Consider the following 17,583-nt stretch of genomic DNA (forward strand, 5'->3'; position numbering starts at 1 on the left):
TCTACTTCAAAATAGTCCCATGGGATCTTTTCCACCAACTCATAGGGCAGACAGAGCTTTGTTTTAATGTCTCACCTGAAAGGTAGCACCTCTGCCAATGCAGCATCCCTCAATATTGCACTAGAATACTAGCCTAGATTTCATGCTGAAGAATCTGGAGACGAACTTAATTGGACCCACAAGATTCTGACTCTGGGGCAAGAGTGCAACCAACTGAGCCATAGATACCACCTTCTCCCTCTTGTCATCCTTGTGTCCCACAACCCATGGCTATTAATCAAGGGCTGAACTTTTGGCTGCTTTATGTTACAATGTTGTGGCTTCTTGAAACTCATCGTATTTGGAACTTTTCATAGCCAGAGGTAAAAAAAAAAGTGATGTTGGCCTCATTAGTTTTGATTAGATCTGAATTCATGTTTCAGAGTTAAGAGGTCAATTGTCCCGAACCTGGCCCCTTTTAATCTCAGGGATTTTGAAATGCAAAGATTCCAAGGTCTATCGGAAATGAAATACAGCTCCAATAGAGACACGGAGAGAAAAATAATGTTTGAGCGAAGAACGTCCCTGAAGGGATGAGTGATGAATGCATTAGCAAGCACAAATAAATGTTTTCTCTCTAATGGATAAATGGCCAAATAAAGCAATGCCAACAAACCAAACTTAGAAAAACATGTAATCCTATCAAATTCTGCTGGATCTTTAATTCCACTATAAACTCTGTCTTGCCTGACATATCTTTCTCTAAATAGCTATTAGATTATTTCAGGTTGCCTTTGTTGAGATGGGCCCTTGATATGTCAAGCAAGGTAGCTGATAAGGTCAGTAAAATCAATAGTATTACTGGGCTTGAGTAACAAATGGAGGGAAAGAAGGGCGGAGATTTATCTCGTCTCTTATGTCTCAGAAAGGTCTCAAAATGCTTCTCACAATGAACTATTGTGAAGTGAAGTGGCTGATTTTATACAAATAATGCAGCAGTCATTTTTGCATATAAACAACAACGGGATGAACAACCAACAAATGCGCTTTTCGTGCAGCTTCTTAATAGAGGAATTTGGTCAGAGTGAAAGGATAATGCTCAGCTCTCAGCTCCAATGGTATGGGATTTTCACATTCACCTGAACCACCAGACCAAGAACACTGGAAAAGAAGGAGGCTATTCAGCCCCTGAGCTTGGTCCCCTCATTTAATTGGATGATGGCTGATTTGTACCTTAACTCCAAACACCTGCCTTGGCCCCTAACCTTGCCTAACAAAATTCTATCAAGCTCAGCTTTGAAATTTTCAATTTGGCCTCATGTACAGAGGGATTTGAATTAAACAATGAATGGCGCCCCCAACAATGCAGCATTCCTTCAGTACTTCACTGTAGTGTCTATGGAGATTAATTGCTCGGGTCCCAACAATCTTTTCATTCAGAGGTGAAAGACTACTGGAAGGTCATAGTAGGAATAAAAACAGATGTTGGGCAATAATAAACTTCATGGGACCCTAAAAAAATGTTATGCTCATTTGTAAGTGCATGTTCTGGGAGGTAGTTTAACAAAGACAGTACAAAGTGAGCGGCGAAAGATCTTGAGGCTGCATGAGGGAAAACGTTTTGACACAAGTGGTTAGGATTTGGAATGCATTGCCTCATCAGATGGTGGTAACTGTTCAATAATGACTTTCAAAAGAAAAGTGGATAAATACTTGAAGGAAAAGAGTTGCAGGGATAGGGGAAAAGTGGAGGAGTGGAACTAGCTGAAATGGTCTTTAAAAAGAGCTGGTGCGGATTTGATGGGTCGAATGGCCTCCTTTTGTGCTTTACTGTTCTATGATTCTATTTATTCTAGTTTAAAGCCTAATCCAAAAGACTGCAGTTCTGAAAGTGCAGCACTCCCTCAGGACTGCGATGAAGGGTCACTCTAGATTAGAAGTTAGAGATGTCCTGTGCTATGAATTTTCTCTTCCATTAATTTTGAAGAATTCTAACACTGAACTCAATCCAGAGTGTAAACAGTTCCTAGAAAATTTTCTAAACAGGGAAGCAACCGACTCGTGAGGGGTTTTGATAGAGTAGATAGAAAGGGCCCGTTTCCACTGGCCAGTCACCAGAAGATGCAGATATAAGACCATTTCAAAAACATCGGGGAAGATGAGGAGAAATTATTTTACTTAGTGAGCTGCTATGATTTGAAGTGCACTGCCTAAAAATGTGGTGAAATTAGGTTAAATTGCAACTTTTAATAATAAGGGAGTGGGGCTAACTAGCTATTTCAGAGGAACGACACAAGCACAAATGGGGCGAATGGCCTCCTTCTGTGTTATTGGACTCTACGATACTGTGTGCATTTTGGGTAAGGCGTACACGAAATAGGATGTGATCATGATTAGACTGGAAATAACTCAAAGGAAAACACGAAAAAATTCTGGGGTGGAAATAATTTTGAAAGGGTTTATGCAAGTGAGATTAATAGATTCAGCGACATGCTCATTAATGACATCTTTGTGCCCAAAACATTCCCACCGTTCAAAAGACATTGATCCATAGACAGAGCTATCATTAGTTTCGCAGCGGAGAGCACGAATGCCTGAGGTGGGTGTTGTATTTGCAGACTGTGCTGTTTGACTGAATTCTACAACAGTAAAATGACAACAGCAGAAAAATGCTTGAGCAAAAACAAACTGTTCTCTGTCCCTTCATTGATCGCAAGTGGCGTTGCCCAAAAAGCTACTAAAAAATGAGGCCTTGGCCACCTTCTAAATATTTAATACCCACTGATCTTACTGACCACTTGCTCAAAGCTTACAGCTAAATTCCATGCATTCTGACTATATTCTGGTTGGATAGAGGAGTACAGGTGGACAGCAATGTTCTAGCGATGAGCAGTAAATGATCATCTGAAGGGTGTAAATTCACATCATTCAAATCTGAAGTCTGAGTAAACCCAGTTATTGAGCAGGGAAAATCTTCTATTTGGCATCCAGAAACCCTACCAGGCTTCCATGGATAAAACACATACACATCACTAGCTCACGATGGATCACACCCATACGCATCACTGGCTCACCATGGATCACACTCATACCAAGCGCTGGAAAATGGGATTAGTGTAGTCAGATCTTTGTTGACTGGCATGGACACAAAAGGCCGAATGGCCTCCTTCTGTGCTGTAAACCTCTATGAGTCGATGAGTCATACACATCACTAGCTCACCAGGGATCTCACACATACACATCAGTAGCACGCCATGGATCACACACGTACACATCACTAACTCACAGGAGATCAGAACCACATTCATAACTACAGCACGAGAGATCAGACGCATCCCCCCCATCACTAAACAACCAGATTTGGATGTGAATGCAAGACCTAAATCTTGACCTAAAGCTTAAAATTGGTTTAAATCTAAAGCTGATAAGATTTGCCTTACAAGGCAGTCTGACATACCTGGTCGATGTGCTTTTGGGACTGCCATGTTTGCGGCCCTCCCTGCATCCTGAGGTTTTGGTGGTGACGCGGTAAATCTGCAGATGCCCGATTCTGAAGGCGTGCTGGATGTTAGGCTATCTGTGTACTCATTGGTCCCAGCTGTTAGCTGTTCCGAAGACGTATCCGATATGAAGCATTCTGTGATTGTAAACTTAGCATGCCGCAACTGCTCCTCCATCTTGGCATGTTCATAGGCGCGTGCCAGCTCCTCGTATGTAGAGGAGGCACTCTCCGTAGAGACCATGCTACTGCGTGCTCTGTCTAACAGAAAAGAACAAATCTCATTACTAAATCAAACTCCAAGGGCTAGATTTTTACAGAGTCGGGCCGACTCTGGAGGCCTTTAAAAATGGCAGGTGGGATCTGGATATGGAAGCCCGCCCCCATTTCCAGTGGACCCAATTTTTGCCGGCAGGGAGAAGGGGACGGGTGTGAATCACACAAGCGGGAAACTCAAACTCAGCAGGATCATTTGAAATTAGTGTTGAGTTCAAACAGATCCCATTTTTGCACTTCCAAAGACCTTAACCCTCAGTGTGGGAATCACAAATTTATGGAGGAGGCTCTTGAGGAGTGCATGTGTTATGGTCTGAAGCTATTTAAATCCCCAGCCCTTTAAAGATGAAAGAAACTGTCAATTAGAGTTTAAAAACAAAACACGCTTTGCTAGAGTGCATTGATTGACAGGCCATCTGGTGTCGCTTTGATAAAAAATAACCATCTGTTCCTGCAGTTTCAATAGACTTCATTATAGAAATTTTCCAAGGGCTGTTATTACAGATGAGTCCATTATGAATGTTTGGCTGAGTTTCAAAAGGTCAAAAGCTACTTATCCCAATGGGGTGGGGTGGCAGTGGGGGACTGAGGTCATATTTTGATTGACAGTTTTAAGAGGCTATTAAAGGATTAACTATCTTTGATGTGGTTACTGAAAATAAATTCGTTTTTATGACAGATTGAACACTTGAGGGAATTTAAAATAGGTTTAAATAGGTTTCATGAATGAGAGTTTCTTTCAGTATCAAGTGTGTCTAGTTAGTGAGAGCTCTCTTGGTTGTTAGAAGTTTAACTTTTCTTCATTTCCACATGGCTTCTGAGATCTGCCCATAGTAGAAACTGGGTGAGTGGCTATGGTGGTGGCATAGTTGCGGGGCAGGGGATGTATGAGTGTCTTTGATGGGACATGGGGGTGGGTTGGGACTAGGAGGAGACATAGGGGGGTGGTTGGGGGCTCGAGGACCTAACAGCCTCTTATAAAAATAGGCCGAAGTCTCAGAGGACTTGGGCGGATCCTCTAACCAGCCTGCTTCAGCACTCATCCGCATTTGTGGTGATCTCTGAACTGCCTCTGGGGATGGCCGGCCTGACTCTATTCCACACCCGGCCCCCAACTTCCCTAGAGCGAAAATCGTGTGCATGGGGTGTCATTTCCATGCAGACGTGTATGTCAAGTCAGAAGATTTCCCAACTTGAGTTTCACTCTTCCATGGCAAAAATCCAACTCCAAATATTCACATTTCCACTTTCTGCCTTGTTTTGTTAAAGGCCAAAGGACAAAAAGCAAGGAAACTGGGCTAAATCTTTATAAATTGCGAGATATGCCTTGGCTGTGATTGTTATCCATTTCTGGATATTCCACTTTAGAAAGGATGTGGAAACCTTTAAGACGGTCCAGAGGAGATTTACTGGGAATGATTTGTGATGAATGGCTGTTTTATAGACCCAAGGGAGGTACACGGTCACAGACCCTGAAGTTCAGTGCTAGGACCATTGTTTTTTTTAAACATACAATAATGACTTGGATTTGGGGCTACAGGGGACAATTTTGAAATTTGTAGAAGCCTCGAAATGTGGGAGTTTAGAAAACAATGAGGAAGATAGTAACAGGCTTCAAGAGGACGTAAACAGGATGGTGGAATGGGAAGACACATGGAAGATGAAATTCAGGGCACAAAAGCATGAGCTGATACATTTTGGCAGGAAGTATAAGGAGAGACAATACATTTTTTTTATTCTTTTCATAGGATGTGAGCATCACAGGCAAGGCCAATATTTTTTGTGCCTTGCTGATTGCCTTTGAGAAGGTGTTAAATGGTACAATTTAAAAGAGGGTGCAGGAAGAGAGGGACTTGGGGATGCTTGCGTACAAATCTTTGAAATTGACAGAATAGATTAACAAAGCAATTAATAAAGCATGTATATATATAGAGGCAAAGAGTACAAAGGACAGGTCATTATGCTAAGCCTATGTAAAACATGAGTTTGGCTCTAGCTGGAGTCGTGTGTCCAATTCTAGGCACCACAGTTTTAAAAAGGACATGAAAGCTTTGGAGAGTGTGCAGAAGAGATATACTAGAATGGTTCCAGGGATGAGCAGGGATAGACTTTGGAAACTGGGGTTGCTCTCTTTAAAACAGCTAAATTAAGAGGAGATTTGATCGAGGCATTTAAAACCATGAAGACTTTAAATAGAGTAAACAATGGTAAACTGTTCCTAATGGCTGAAGGGTTGGTAACCACAGGGCAAATATTTAAAGTGTCTGGCAAAGAATTAGTGACGGCATGAGGAAAGATGTTTTTACACAAGAAGTGGTTAGGATTTGGAATGAACCATCTGTTGTGGTGATGAATACAGATTCTCTAGTAGCCTTCAAAGCCACTGGATAAACATTTGAAGGAAAAAAATTGCAGGGATTTGGGAAAGAGCTGGAGAGTGGGACTAACCTTGAATGAGCCAGTACAGACTCAGTGGGCTGAGTGGCCTGTAATAGTCTCTGGCTCTATGAGGGACTGGAGTTACGTGGACAGAGTGGAGAAGCTGGATTTGTTCTCCTTGGAGCAGAGAAAAGTTCAGGGGAGAATTAATAGAGGCGTTCACAATAATGAGGGGCTAGAATAGAGTCAACAAGGAGACATCTATTCCACTGGAAGGAGGGTCAGTTACAAAAGGACACCGGTTTAAGATAATTGCCAAAAGAGATCAAGAGCAGATGAGGAGATTTGTTTATATAATGTGAGTTTTTGTGATTGGGAATACACTGTTTTTTTGTGACTGGGAATACACTTTTTTTTGTGATTGGGAATACACTGTTTTTTTGTGACTGGGAATACACTGTTTTTTTTGTGATTGGGAATACACTGTTTTTTTTGTGATTGGGAATACACTGTTTGGCTGGATGTTGGAAGCAGATCCAATAATAAGTTCCAAAATTGAATTAGATAAATACTTGAAGAGGAAAATTTTGCCGAGCTACAGTAAAAAGTGGGTCTAATTGAAGAGTTCTTCAAAGAGTTGGCACAGGCACGATGGGCTGAATAGCCTCTGCTTGCGCCATGCAAACATATGATTCTATGAAAACACAATGCTAAAATATTAAGGCTTTCTCCCAGGTTATTAAAGTTTATTGGGGTCAACCTTCATGTCATCCCAGTGTTCCACTGTAAGTCAGGCAATGTGTTATTTGCACATTTCCTCACACAACCTGAACACGAGTGGAGAACGGATGATTAACCCCACTGTCAAAAGAAGAGCAAACTTGCATTTGTATAGCGTCTTTCATGACCTCAGGGCATACCAAAATGCTTCACCACCAATGAAGTACCTTTGAAGTGTAGTCACTGTAGTTCTGTGGGAATCGTAGCAGCCAATTTGTACATTGCAAGCTCCCAAAAACAGGAAAGTGATCATGACCAGATAATCTGTTATTCGGCATTGGCTGAGGAGTGAATATTGTCCTGGACAGCCAGGAGAACTCCCAATGCTCTTCTTTTTTATAGTGCCGTGTGATCTTTTACATCCACCTGAGGGGGAAGATGGGGCCTTGGTTTAACATCTTGGCCAAAACACGGCACCTCTGACAGTGAGCACTCTGTCAGAAATGCGCTGAAGTGTCAGCCTAGATTTTTGTGCTCTGATGCCTGGAGTGGGACTTGAACCTTGTACATTCAAAAGTAAAGCAGTGGTTGGGACATCCTGAGGCTGTGAAAGATGCTATATAAATGCAAGTCTTCCAATTTTATAGAGTTTTGACATTATAGTGACACTCTTCAGCATGCTGTAAATTAGCTAATAATGAGACTAGCTGCAGCTTCTGATGGCTTCTTGGGTCTTTGCAGCAGCATGGGGGTAGGCTGTAGAAAGCATTTCAGTACACCTGAGTAACATCGTCCCATTGCTAATGCAGGACAGGGTTATTTACTGCATGTAAAGGATATTTTTCTTTCTGTCATTCATTTATCTTTTCTATATGTGAAAGAAGTGCAGTAACTCACTCCCTCAACTGCCATGTCATGATCTCTATCCCCAAAGATATTGTTTGGAACAACATCCGGCATTCTCTACCGAATAGTGATTTGCTTGAATGGATGAGGGATTGAACACTTCTGTGCAAGGGTGCGGCAATACCTGTGTCCTGTGATGGACTGACACTGTAGCTGTCGCTCTCCTTATCGACAGATCCCGCTCCCGCTACGTGTGGTGTCGGCATTCTCCAGTCAGTCGTCAGCGTGTGAGCAGACACGGTAGGGTGGGGTCTGTTCAATGTCCACTGGCTGGAGTACCTATTGCGAGCTGACGGCACCCCCTTCACGTTCCTGCGGGCAGTGGGATCTACAGATCACAAAATCCACAAAATGATCATCAGAAGCTCAATGTCATGATGCGTATAATTTCTGAGGACTGTGAAAGTCTGTCATCTCTATTTCTCAATAACAAGAGTCCAAGCTGGACAGATTTGCATCTTGCCATTTATTATAATTGCCCAGTAACAGTTCTTCTGTATTCACAGTAGTCATTCTTGTTTATTCAGCCTCTGCTGAAAAGACCATAGCCTAAGACTATGTACAGCGCTGTGCCTACACTGTATAATTCAACCGTGCAATCATTGCAAACCCTGAAATTACACTTGATGACCCCTTACTGAGTTTATTAACAACCCACAGTGCCACTTCTGGGCCATTTTACTGTGCATAATTTGACAGTAGATATTCTTCATTGAAGACATACGAGATTGTATGTTGGTTGCAGCCTGTGTTGGTCCCTTTAGGGATAGCCTGTTAGGTTGCATGCCGATCTGGTTTACCTGAACTTTCTGTGAAACTTATACTGTAGTGGGGATCCTATACAGGCATTAGGCACCTTATTTGAATGTGCAAAGGTGTTAATGATTGTTTCAGCTCTGTTCCCTGGACATCAATCTTACTGACACCAATATGGCAGGCTGTGTAACTCCAGCTTGTATTCAGCGTGCGCTTCCTATCTGCCATTTTGAAGGCTTTAGATGGCCCCTTGGTTCCTGAAAAACAGGTGCTAAATGTGATTGAGTTTCAAAACCAGACTGTTATCCAGTTTATGTTTGGTGCCTTGGTATAATTTACAATCTGAATTTCATAGGAAATTGCTGTAATTGTTAATGTAGACTTTTAATACCATTTCACACTTATTTCTCCATGCTCTCATAAAAAATTCACAAAAACAGCTCGGTTATTTTCCATAGCATTCTGAATTATTTACATCTAATGAGGCATCGATAATGATCACCATTTTAAACAATTAGGCATTCCCCATTGCAGATCTGCAGTAATAGATCTCACATACTGCAACCTTGACAGTGACAAGTACAATTAAAATACTTCCAAATTTGGTACTTTTCTCTGCTACTACAAATGACTTATTCAAAACCTTTCCATGGCTAAATGCTTTCCTTCCTGCTGAACTAAGCTGGTTATATCAAATAATTCAGTAATGCTGTGCTTGTTAAAATTCCTTTGATAATGTTGAATGATTAGGGCGGTACTGGGGCTAGAGCTGTGCGTAAATGAGTTTGTAGAACTGAACAGATTATCTTTGGAGAGAGGTTGATAGAAAGGGGACACAATTCAGGTCTTCAGAGAGCTGGGAGGTACCGATGATGTAAGATGTGAGATGGTTATTTGATTTTGCCTGTGAGCACAGAATTAGAGGACACATTGTTAAAATGAAGAGCTCAAGTGACATTTTTACCCCATTAGGTAGTGGACAGACTCCCAGTAAAAACAGTTGATATAAACATATACGTACAGAAATATATATATATATATATAATATACATACTCTTAGCAGGTCAGGGAAAATAGTTACAGATTTTTGGATACTAAAATAAGTAATGGATATGATGATTGTGTGAGAAGATGAAGTTGAGGTAGCAGATCAGCTGTGATCTTATTGAATAGAAGAGCAGGCCTGAAGGGCCAAATGGCCTTTTCCTGTTCCTATTTCTTATTCCTATTTCTTATGTTCTTATGCTTCTATTTGAAGAAAAACAGGAGTCAACTGGTATGCATTTCACAGCTAAAGACCCACCCAAGACTGGAAGGTATTGTGGGTGAGCAGCATTTAAAAAGAAACAGAACAAGGGGAAAAGGGGGAACTACACACACACAAACATACAGACACGCACACACACAGACATGCACATGCACACACACACGCACAAACATACAGACATGCACACACACAAACATACAGACACGCACACACACATGCACACACACAAACATAGAGACATGCACACACACAGACATGCACATGCACACACACATACACACAAACATACAGACACGCACACACACAGACATGCACATGCACACACACACACAAAAACATACAGACACACACACACAGACACAAACATACAGACATGCACACACACAGACATGTACACGCACAGACATGTACACGCACACATGCAGGCACACACCCACAGACACACACTACACCCACACAGACACATACACCCACACCCACACAGACGCACACACACACAGACGCACACACACACAAACACACAGACACACAAACATACAGATACAGACACACACACACAGACAGCATATACCTACACAGACCCACTCACCCACACACATCACACACCCACCCACAAACATACCACCCACTCATATACAGACCATACACAGACCACATACCCACACAGACACAGACTACCCACACACACACAAACAACATGCACACACAGGACATAGTCCTCACACACATTCCCATACAAAGAGAACCACACCCACCTACCCTCTCTCTCTCTCACACATACACACGCGCACACACGGACACGCACACACGGACACACACACAGGAAAAGGGATAGAGCAGCCAGTGAAGTGTTATAGTGAATCACAAGAGATTGTTAAATGGTAGAAGTGATATTAATAGAAAAGGAAAGGAGGCATTATGAGAGAAATGAAAGTCTTCTTTGAGATACAGAATATGTCAACACCTAAAGAAGGGAAGAGGAAAATTGAACCATTAAAAACTGGCAAGGTGGAATTCAACCCGGAAAAGTGTGAGGTAATGCACTTGGGGAGAGCTAGCAAGGCAAGGGATTAAACTATGAATGGTAGGACCCTGGAAAGTACTGAAGATCAGAGGGACCTTGGAGTGCATATCCACAGATCCCTGAAGATAGCAAGGCAGGTAGATAACGTGGTTAAGAAGGTATATGGGATACTTGCCTTTATTAGCCAAGGCACAGAATACAAGAGCAGGGAGGTTATGCTGGAACTGTATAAAATGTTGGTTAGGCCACAACTGGAGTACTGTGTGCAGTTCTCGTTGCCACATTATAGAAAGGATGTGATTGCGCTGGAGAGGGTGCAGAGGAGATTTACCAGGATGCTGCCTGGGCTGGAGGGTCTGAGCTATGAGGGAAGATTGGATAGGCTGGGGTTGTTTTCCTTGGAGCAACAAAGGCTGAGAGGGGACCTGACAGAGGTGTATAAGATCATGAGAGGCATAGATAGGGTGGATAGGAAGGCACTTTTTCCATTAGTGGAGGGGTCAATAACCAGGGGACATTGTTTTAAGGTAAGAGGTAGAAAGCTAAGAGGGGAGTTGAGGAGAATTTTTTTCACCCAGAGGGTGATGGGAGTCTGGAAGTCACTGCCGGGAACTCACTCACCCACAGCGTGGAATCACGGTCAGGCTCCGATCGCCGGTGGCGTTCGGCTTCCCGGCCGCTCCCGCTTGCCTCCGCCGAGCCCGCCCAACAAGGGCAGAATCCTGGCCCAAGTATTTCTCTGCTGGGGGTGTCCAGAACAAAGGGGTGCATCCTTAAAATTAGGGCCAGGCCGTTCAGGGGCGATGACAGAAAGCACTTTTTCCACACACAGGGTAGCAGAAATCTGGAACTCTATCCTTGTAATGGCTGTTGAGGCTCGGGGATGGGGGAGGCAGGGTGAGTTGTAAATTGCAAACCAGAGGTTAATCAATTTAAGGGACATGGAACAAAGGCAGATAAATGGAGTTGCAGTACAGATCAGCCATGGTCTAATTGAATGAAGAAAACTGCTTGAGGGGCTGTATGGTCTGGTCCTGTCCCTATGGGGTGAGGGCAGGATCTTGCTTTTCCTGGTGCTCTTAATGACTAAAGAGTCTGCTGTCGCTCGCTACCCGGGCACACACGTGCCAAATGCCCACTTGGGCATGCCACTATATGATGGCTGGCACATAACCGATCATCATTTGTGCAGCCCTGACACAGATGGAGGTAGCACCAATTGGAGAAGAGGGAGGAAAACTGGAAAAGGATTTAAAAGGCAGCAAGAAAAAAAAGAAAAAAAAAAAGCGCTTCCTCCACTATTCTCTAACAATCTCGCAGCAATGGTACACGGTGTCAATTATTCACTGAGAATTGATGCAGTGCTCTTTCTCTCTCTCTTTCCCTTGCCCCCCGGGGTAGCGAGAATGAATTAAGAGCTGCAACGTTCTGCTATTGATCTCAGATGAACCTCCAGCTCGGCGGAGTATAAGGATCAGAGCTTTTATCTTGAGAGTTGTAAACGTGAGTAGAAATTGTGATGAGTCCTCTTCAAGATTCCAAAGGATGCAGCAACCCTGTCAGCCCTGAACGCCTTGTTCTCTGTGGATGTGTTCCACTAACTGCAAGTGAAGGAGATAGAAAACTTGCTGCTCCACTTATTATTAAAACTTGTTTTGCTATTTGGTGATGGCCAGGATTTGGGCAAAGCATTTGAAATCCTAGAAAATGTAGAAAGCGTGTTTTTTCTCTCTGTAATACAATTTTTTTTTTTTGGTTTTCTCATGGGATGTGGGCGTCGCTGGCAAGGCCAGCATTTGTTGCCCATCCCTAATTGCCCTTGGCTTGTGTTAGGCCATTCCAGAGGGCAGTTAAGAGTCAACCAAGTTGCTAAGGGTCTGGAGTCACATGCCAGCCAGACCAGGTACGGATGGCAGATTTCCTTCCCGAAAAGGCATTAGTGAACCAAATGGGTTTATGCCACAATTGATGATAGTTTCACAGTCCCCATTACTAAGGCTAGCTTTTTAACTCCAGATTTATTAATTGCATTTAAATTCCACCAGCTGCCGTGACAGGATTTGACCCATGCCTCCCCCCCCCCCACCCCCCCTCCCCCCTCCCCTCCCCCCCCCTCCCCCCCAACCCCTCCCCCCCCATCCCCTCCCCCCATCCCTCCATCACCCCCCCAAGCATTAGGCTGGGCCTCTGGGTTACTAGTTCAGTGACATTACCGCTACGTCACCATCTCGGTCATGTGCTTCAAAGCCTGGAGTTTGTTGTGATTTTGTTATTGGGTCATTGACCACCCCAAGAGGAGAATGATTACACAAACTGATCAAGCATGAGCCTCCTAAATGGGACAGAGCTGGTCAAATTGTTAGACTATTTGTTTGTTTCAGATCTAATGGCCACTTAAGGGCTGTTTCCTGCCTAGCTGCAATTTTGAGGCCGGCTGGACAAGGTCTGTAATGGGGGGAGCCCTGGAGGTTAGCTTGCTTGGGCCTTGGGTGGGTGCTGTTGGGCGTCTCCCTCACAGGCCCCTTTTCCTGATCGAGGCCCACCTGCCAAGATCTGCCCCATCCCCAGCCACTGCCCCATCTCGCCCCTCCCAGATCCCACCTCCGCTCTTGGCACTTTGATCATCTGCATCCTGGGCTCCTGGCACTTTGTTCTGGGGGACTTGGTGAAGTCCCAGCAGTGGCCTCTGCTCCCAGTGGCGCTGCTGGGACTAGAAATCCGTCAGCCAATCTGATTGGCCTGCAGCTCTCTGAGGTAGGGCTTTGTCCCCATATCGGGAGGCAGAAGTCCCGCCTCCAGCCAATTAACGCTCCACGGCCATCAGGAGCGGAGGTGGGTTCCCCGCCATCTGCTTTTGGTGGGAGGGTGGGAAACACCGGATTTTGACTACTGAGGGTGGGTAGTCGAGTCTGGAACTTTCCTGACTTGCTGGAACCATCTCGGCAAAAAGTGCCCTGAATTGCAAGATTTTCAGCTCTGTGGGGAGTGGATATGGGATGAAGTTATGCATGCCGACCCTGGGAGCAGATGCTGGGAGGTCATGGGGGCCAGTGAGTGCGGGGACAGGTTGGTTGGAAGGCCCGCCTTGGTTCTCTGGGATTTGGTCCCAGTTGTTTTAGAAGATTTTAGGCCATCTAGCCTGCACCCCTCACAGTTCCTCACCTCCCCCACCCCCCACCCACCCCTCATGGTCCTTCATTCTTCCATGCCAACCCAATGCCAACTCATGCCACTTACCCACCCCCAAAGGCCCCTCATATCCCCATATCAACTCAGTGCCAACTCACCAGTATCCACCATGGAGTAAGGGGCACAGTCAATAAGGGAGACTACGTCTGAGTAAGAAGGAGACAGAGTGAGTTTGGGAATTTGATTCAAAGTGGAAATTGGGTGCATTGGGGGAAAGAGGTGCTTCAGCTAAGGCTTATTGCAAGAAGTAGAGGTTACCAAGTTGGGAGTTCAGTGAAGGTTGGGGAGGAGGTGCTCCTTTCTTCTACTCTTTTTCAGCCTTTGATTTCTACCTTGGTGTAGCAGAAGGAGTAGGTGAATCAGTAACTGGTAATTAACTGGAGAGCTCCAAGAGCTTAAAGCAGCAGAGAGAGATTGAGAGAGAGAGCTGGGAGTTTATGGATAAAATCTAAAAGCGATATCACAGGAGTCCCGTAAGTTGATTGGTTGCTAAGTATAGGCATTTCCAGACTTGGCACAGAGGAGGCAATTGGTGAATGACCGATGAGTTATTGTATTACACTATACTGTACTAAACACTTTGTATAGAAGTTAAGGTATGTCAATACAGCTCGACCATGTGGAATGTGCATCCTGCGAAATGTGGGGAGTCGTGCAGGCACAAAAGGCCTTAGGTGACTACATCTGCAGGAAGTGTCACCAGCTGCAGAAACTTGAGCTCCGGATTGAGTGATGGCTGGAGTCACTGTGGTTCATCCGCAAGGCAGAGGGTTAGATGGATAGCACGTTTAGAAGGGTGGTCACACTGCAGTTAAGAAGTGCACAGGCAGAGAGGGAATGGGTGACTACCAGAGTAATCAAGACAGGTAGTGCAGGAATTAAAAAGCAGGACCTGAAGAGCAGTAATCTCTGGATTACTCCCATGTGCTAGTGAGCATAAGAGTAAGAAGATTTAGCAGTTCAACGCTTGGCTGAAGAAATAGAATAGGAAGGAGGGTTTTAGATTTCTGAGGCATTAGGACCAGTCCTGAGGTAACTGGGACCTGTACAAGAAGGGCAGGTTACACCTTAACAGGACAGAGGTAATATCCTTGCGAGAAGGTTTACTAGTGCTGTTGGGAGGGCTTAACCTAGATTGGCAGGGGGATGGGAACCTAGGGGTAACTCACAGGGGAAAGGAGAAAAACTGGCATTGAGAAGCAGAGAAATATTAACTGATAAGGAGGGTAAATCAGAGAGTAGTATCAAGGTAAATAGAATACTTGGAGAGTTTGATAGAATTAGAGTAATCAATAGTAGATCATTAGATGGGGTCAGAGTATGGGGGAAAGTAAAGCCTAAATCAGGGTTAACGTGCATGCATGCGAATGCACGGAGTGTGGCCAATAAGATTGGTGAAGTACAGGCACAGGTTGACAAATGGAATTATGATAATATTGTTATAACAGAGACCTGGCTCAAAGAAGGGCAGAACTGGGTGTTAGATATTCCTGAGTACAAGGTGTTTAGGAGAGGCAGGACAGGAAGAAAAGGTGGTGGGGGGGAGGCGGTGGGGGGAGTGTCAATATTGAAGATGGCATTACAGTGCTGGAGAGAGAGGATGTTCCAGAGGGGTCAAGGACAGAACCTCTCTGGCTAGAGGTAAGGAATGGGGGAAGGCACAATAACATTGGTTGGTGTAGTATGTAGACCACCAGCTAGTGGAAGAGATGTAGATAAACAAATATGCAAAGAATTTACAGAGAGGTGCAAGAATTATGAAGTAATTATAATGGGGGACTTCAATTATCCAAATATAGGCTGGAATAGGAATAGTGCAAAGGGACAAGGGCGGCGAGAGTTCCTGGAATGTGTTCAAGATAATTTTCTGCAGCAGTATGTTTCTGGTCCAATGAGAGGGCTGGCACTGTTGGGCCTGGTTCTGGGGAATGAGTTGGCCCAAGTGGATCATATATCAGCGGGAGAGCATTTAGGAGACATTGACCATTATATCATAAGGTTTAGGTTGGCCAGGGAGAAGGACAAGGGACAACCTAGAGCAGAAAATCCAACTTCAATTGGGATGAGAATGCATCTGAGTTGAGTGAGTTGGAATCAAATATTGGCAGAACAGACAGTGGCTGAACAATGGGACACCATCAAAAAAAAAAATATTGCAGGCAATGTCAAGGTATATTCCCTTGAAGGGGAAAAGTAGGACAAATAAATCCAGAGCACTCTGGATGATGAGAGAGAAAGAGGTGAAGATGAAAAGAAGAAGTGCGCGTAGGACAGATGTCAGGTAGAAAATACAATGGAGAATCAGGCTGAATATAGAAGGACCAGAAGGGAAGTGAAAAAATAAGAAAAGCAAGGAGAGAGCATGAACAGAGACTGGCAGCTAACACAAAAGGGAATACCAAGTTTTCTGTAAGCATATAAATAATAAAAGGGTGGTAAAAGAAAGAGTTTGGCTGATTAGGGATAGAAAAGGGGACTTGCATGAGGAGGCTGGAGAAATAGCGGAGGTGTTGATCGAGTACTTTGCATCTGTCTTTACGAGGGAAGAAGATGCTACCCAGGCCGCGGTGAGAGAGGAGGGAACTGGTACACTAGAGGAATTTACAATTGAGAAGGAGGAGGTGTTAGAAAGGATATCTTTATTTAAAATTGATAAGTTACCAGGACCGGATGAGATGCATCCAAGAATATTGAGGGAAGTGAAAGTGGAAATTACACAGACATTAGTGATAATCTTCCAGTCTTCCTTAGACACAGGGCTGGTGCCAGAGGATTGGAGAATTGTGAACGTAACACCCTTGTTCAAAAAAGGTGCAAGGATAAAGCCGGCAACTACGGACTAGTCAGTTTGACTTCAGTGGTAGGGAAACTTCTGGAAACTATAGTTCAGAACAAAATCAATAGCCACTTAGAAAAGTGCAGGCTAATTAAGGAAAGCCAGCATGGATTCATTATGGGAAAATCATGTTTAACTAGCTTGCTGGAGTTTTTGAGGAGGTAACAGAGAAGGTTGATAAGGGAAATACTGTTGATGTGGTGTATATGGATTTTCAAAATGCATTTGATACAGTGCCACACAACAGACTTGTGCGCAAAATTCTAGCTCATGGAATGAAAGGGAAAGTAGGCACTTGCATAAGAAATTGGCTGAGTGCCAGGAAACAGAGTAGTGATAAATGGTTGTTTTTCAGATTGGAGGAAGGTTTGTAATAGAGTTCCCCAGGGGTCAGTGTTGGGACCCTTGCTCTTCCTGATATATATATATTAATAGACTGTAGTGTTCAGGGCATGATTTCAAGATTTGCAGATCGTATGAAGATTGGAAATGTTGTCAACTGTGATAAGCATAGTCTTGAACTTCAAAACATGTTGCTGGATTGGGCAGACACATGGCAGATGAAGTTCAATGCAGAGAAGTGTAAAGTGGTTAATTTTGGCAGAAAGAATATGGACAGACAATACAAAATAAAGGGAGAAACTCTAAAGGAGGTGCAAGAACAGAGGGACCTTGGTGTATATGTACATAAGTCAATGAAGATGGCAGGGCACCTTGAGAGAGCATTTAATAAAGCAAATAGTACCTTAGGC

General features: G+C 43.9%; 1 protein-coding gene across 5 annotated transcripts in view; it reads right to left on the bottom strand.

Annotated features, from left to right (window-relative positions):
• The window catches only part of LOC144691807 (cell adhesion molecule DSCAM), a 545,084-nt gene that overhangs the window by 15,516 nt on the left and 511,985 nt on the right, over window positions 1–17,583 (bottom strand). For 3 of the 5 annotated variants that reach the window (XM_078560312.1, XM_078560308.1, XM_078560310.1), the window contains exons 30-31: window positions 7,884–8,087; window positions 3,437–3,739 (exon numbers count right to left, since the gene is read on the bottom strand). In XM_078560312.1, coding sequence (XP_078416438.1) covers window positions 3,437–3,739; window positions 7,884–8,087 — 507 coding nt within the window. Of the gene's footprint in view, window positions 1–228; window positions 232–3,436; window positions 3,740–7,883; window positions 8,088–12,238; window positions 12,257–17,583 lie in introns of all 5 variants that reach the window. The other 2 variants (XM_078560311.1, XM_078560309.1) reach the window with 2 other exon arrangements.

The sequence above is a fragment of the Cetorhinus maximus genome, chromosome 16 (assembly GCF_964194155.1).
Source record: "Cetorhinus maximus chromosome 16, sCetMax3.hap1.1, whole genome shotgun sequence".
NCBI classification, from domain to species: Eukaryota; Metazoa; Chordata; class Chondrichthyes; order Lamniformes; family Cetorhinidae; genus Cetorhinus; species Cetorhinus maximus.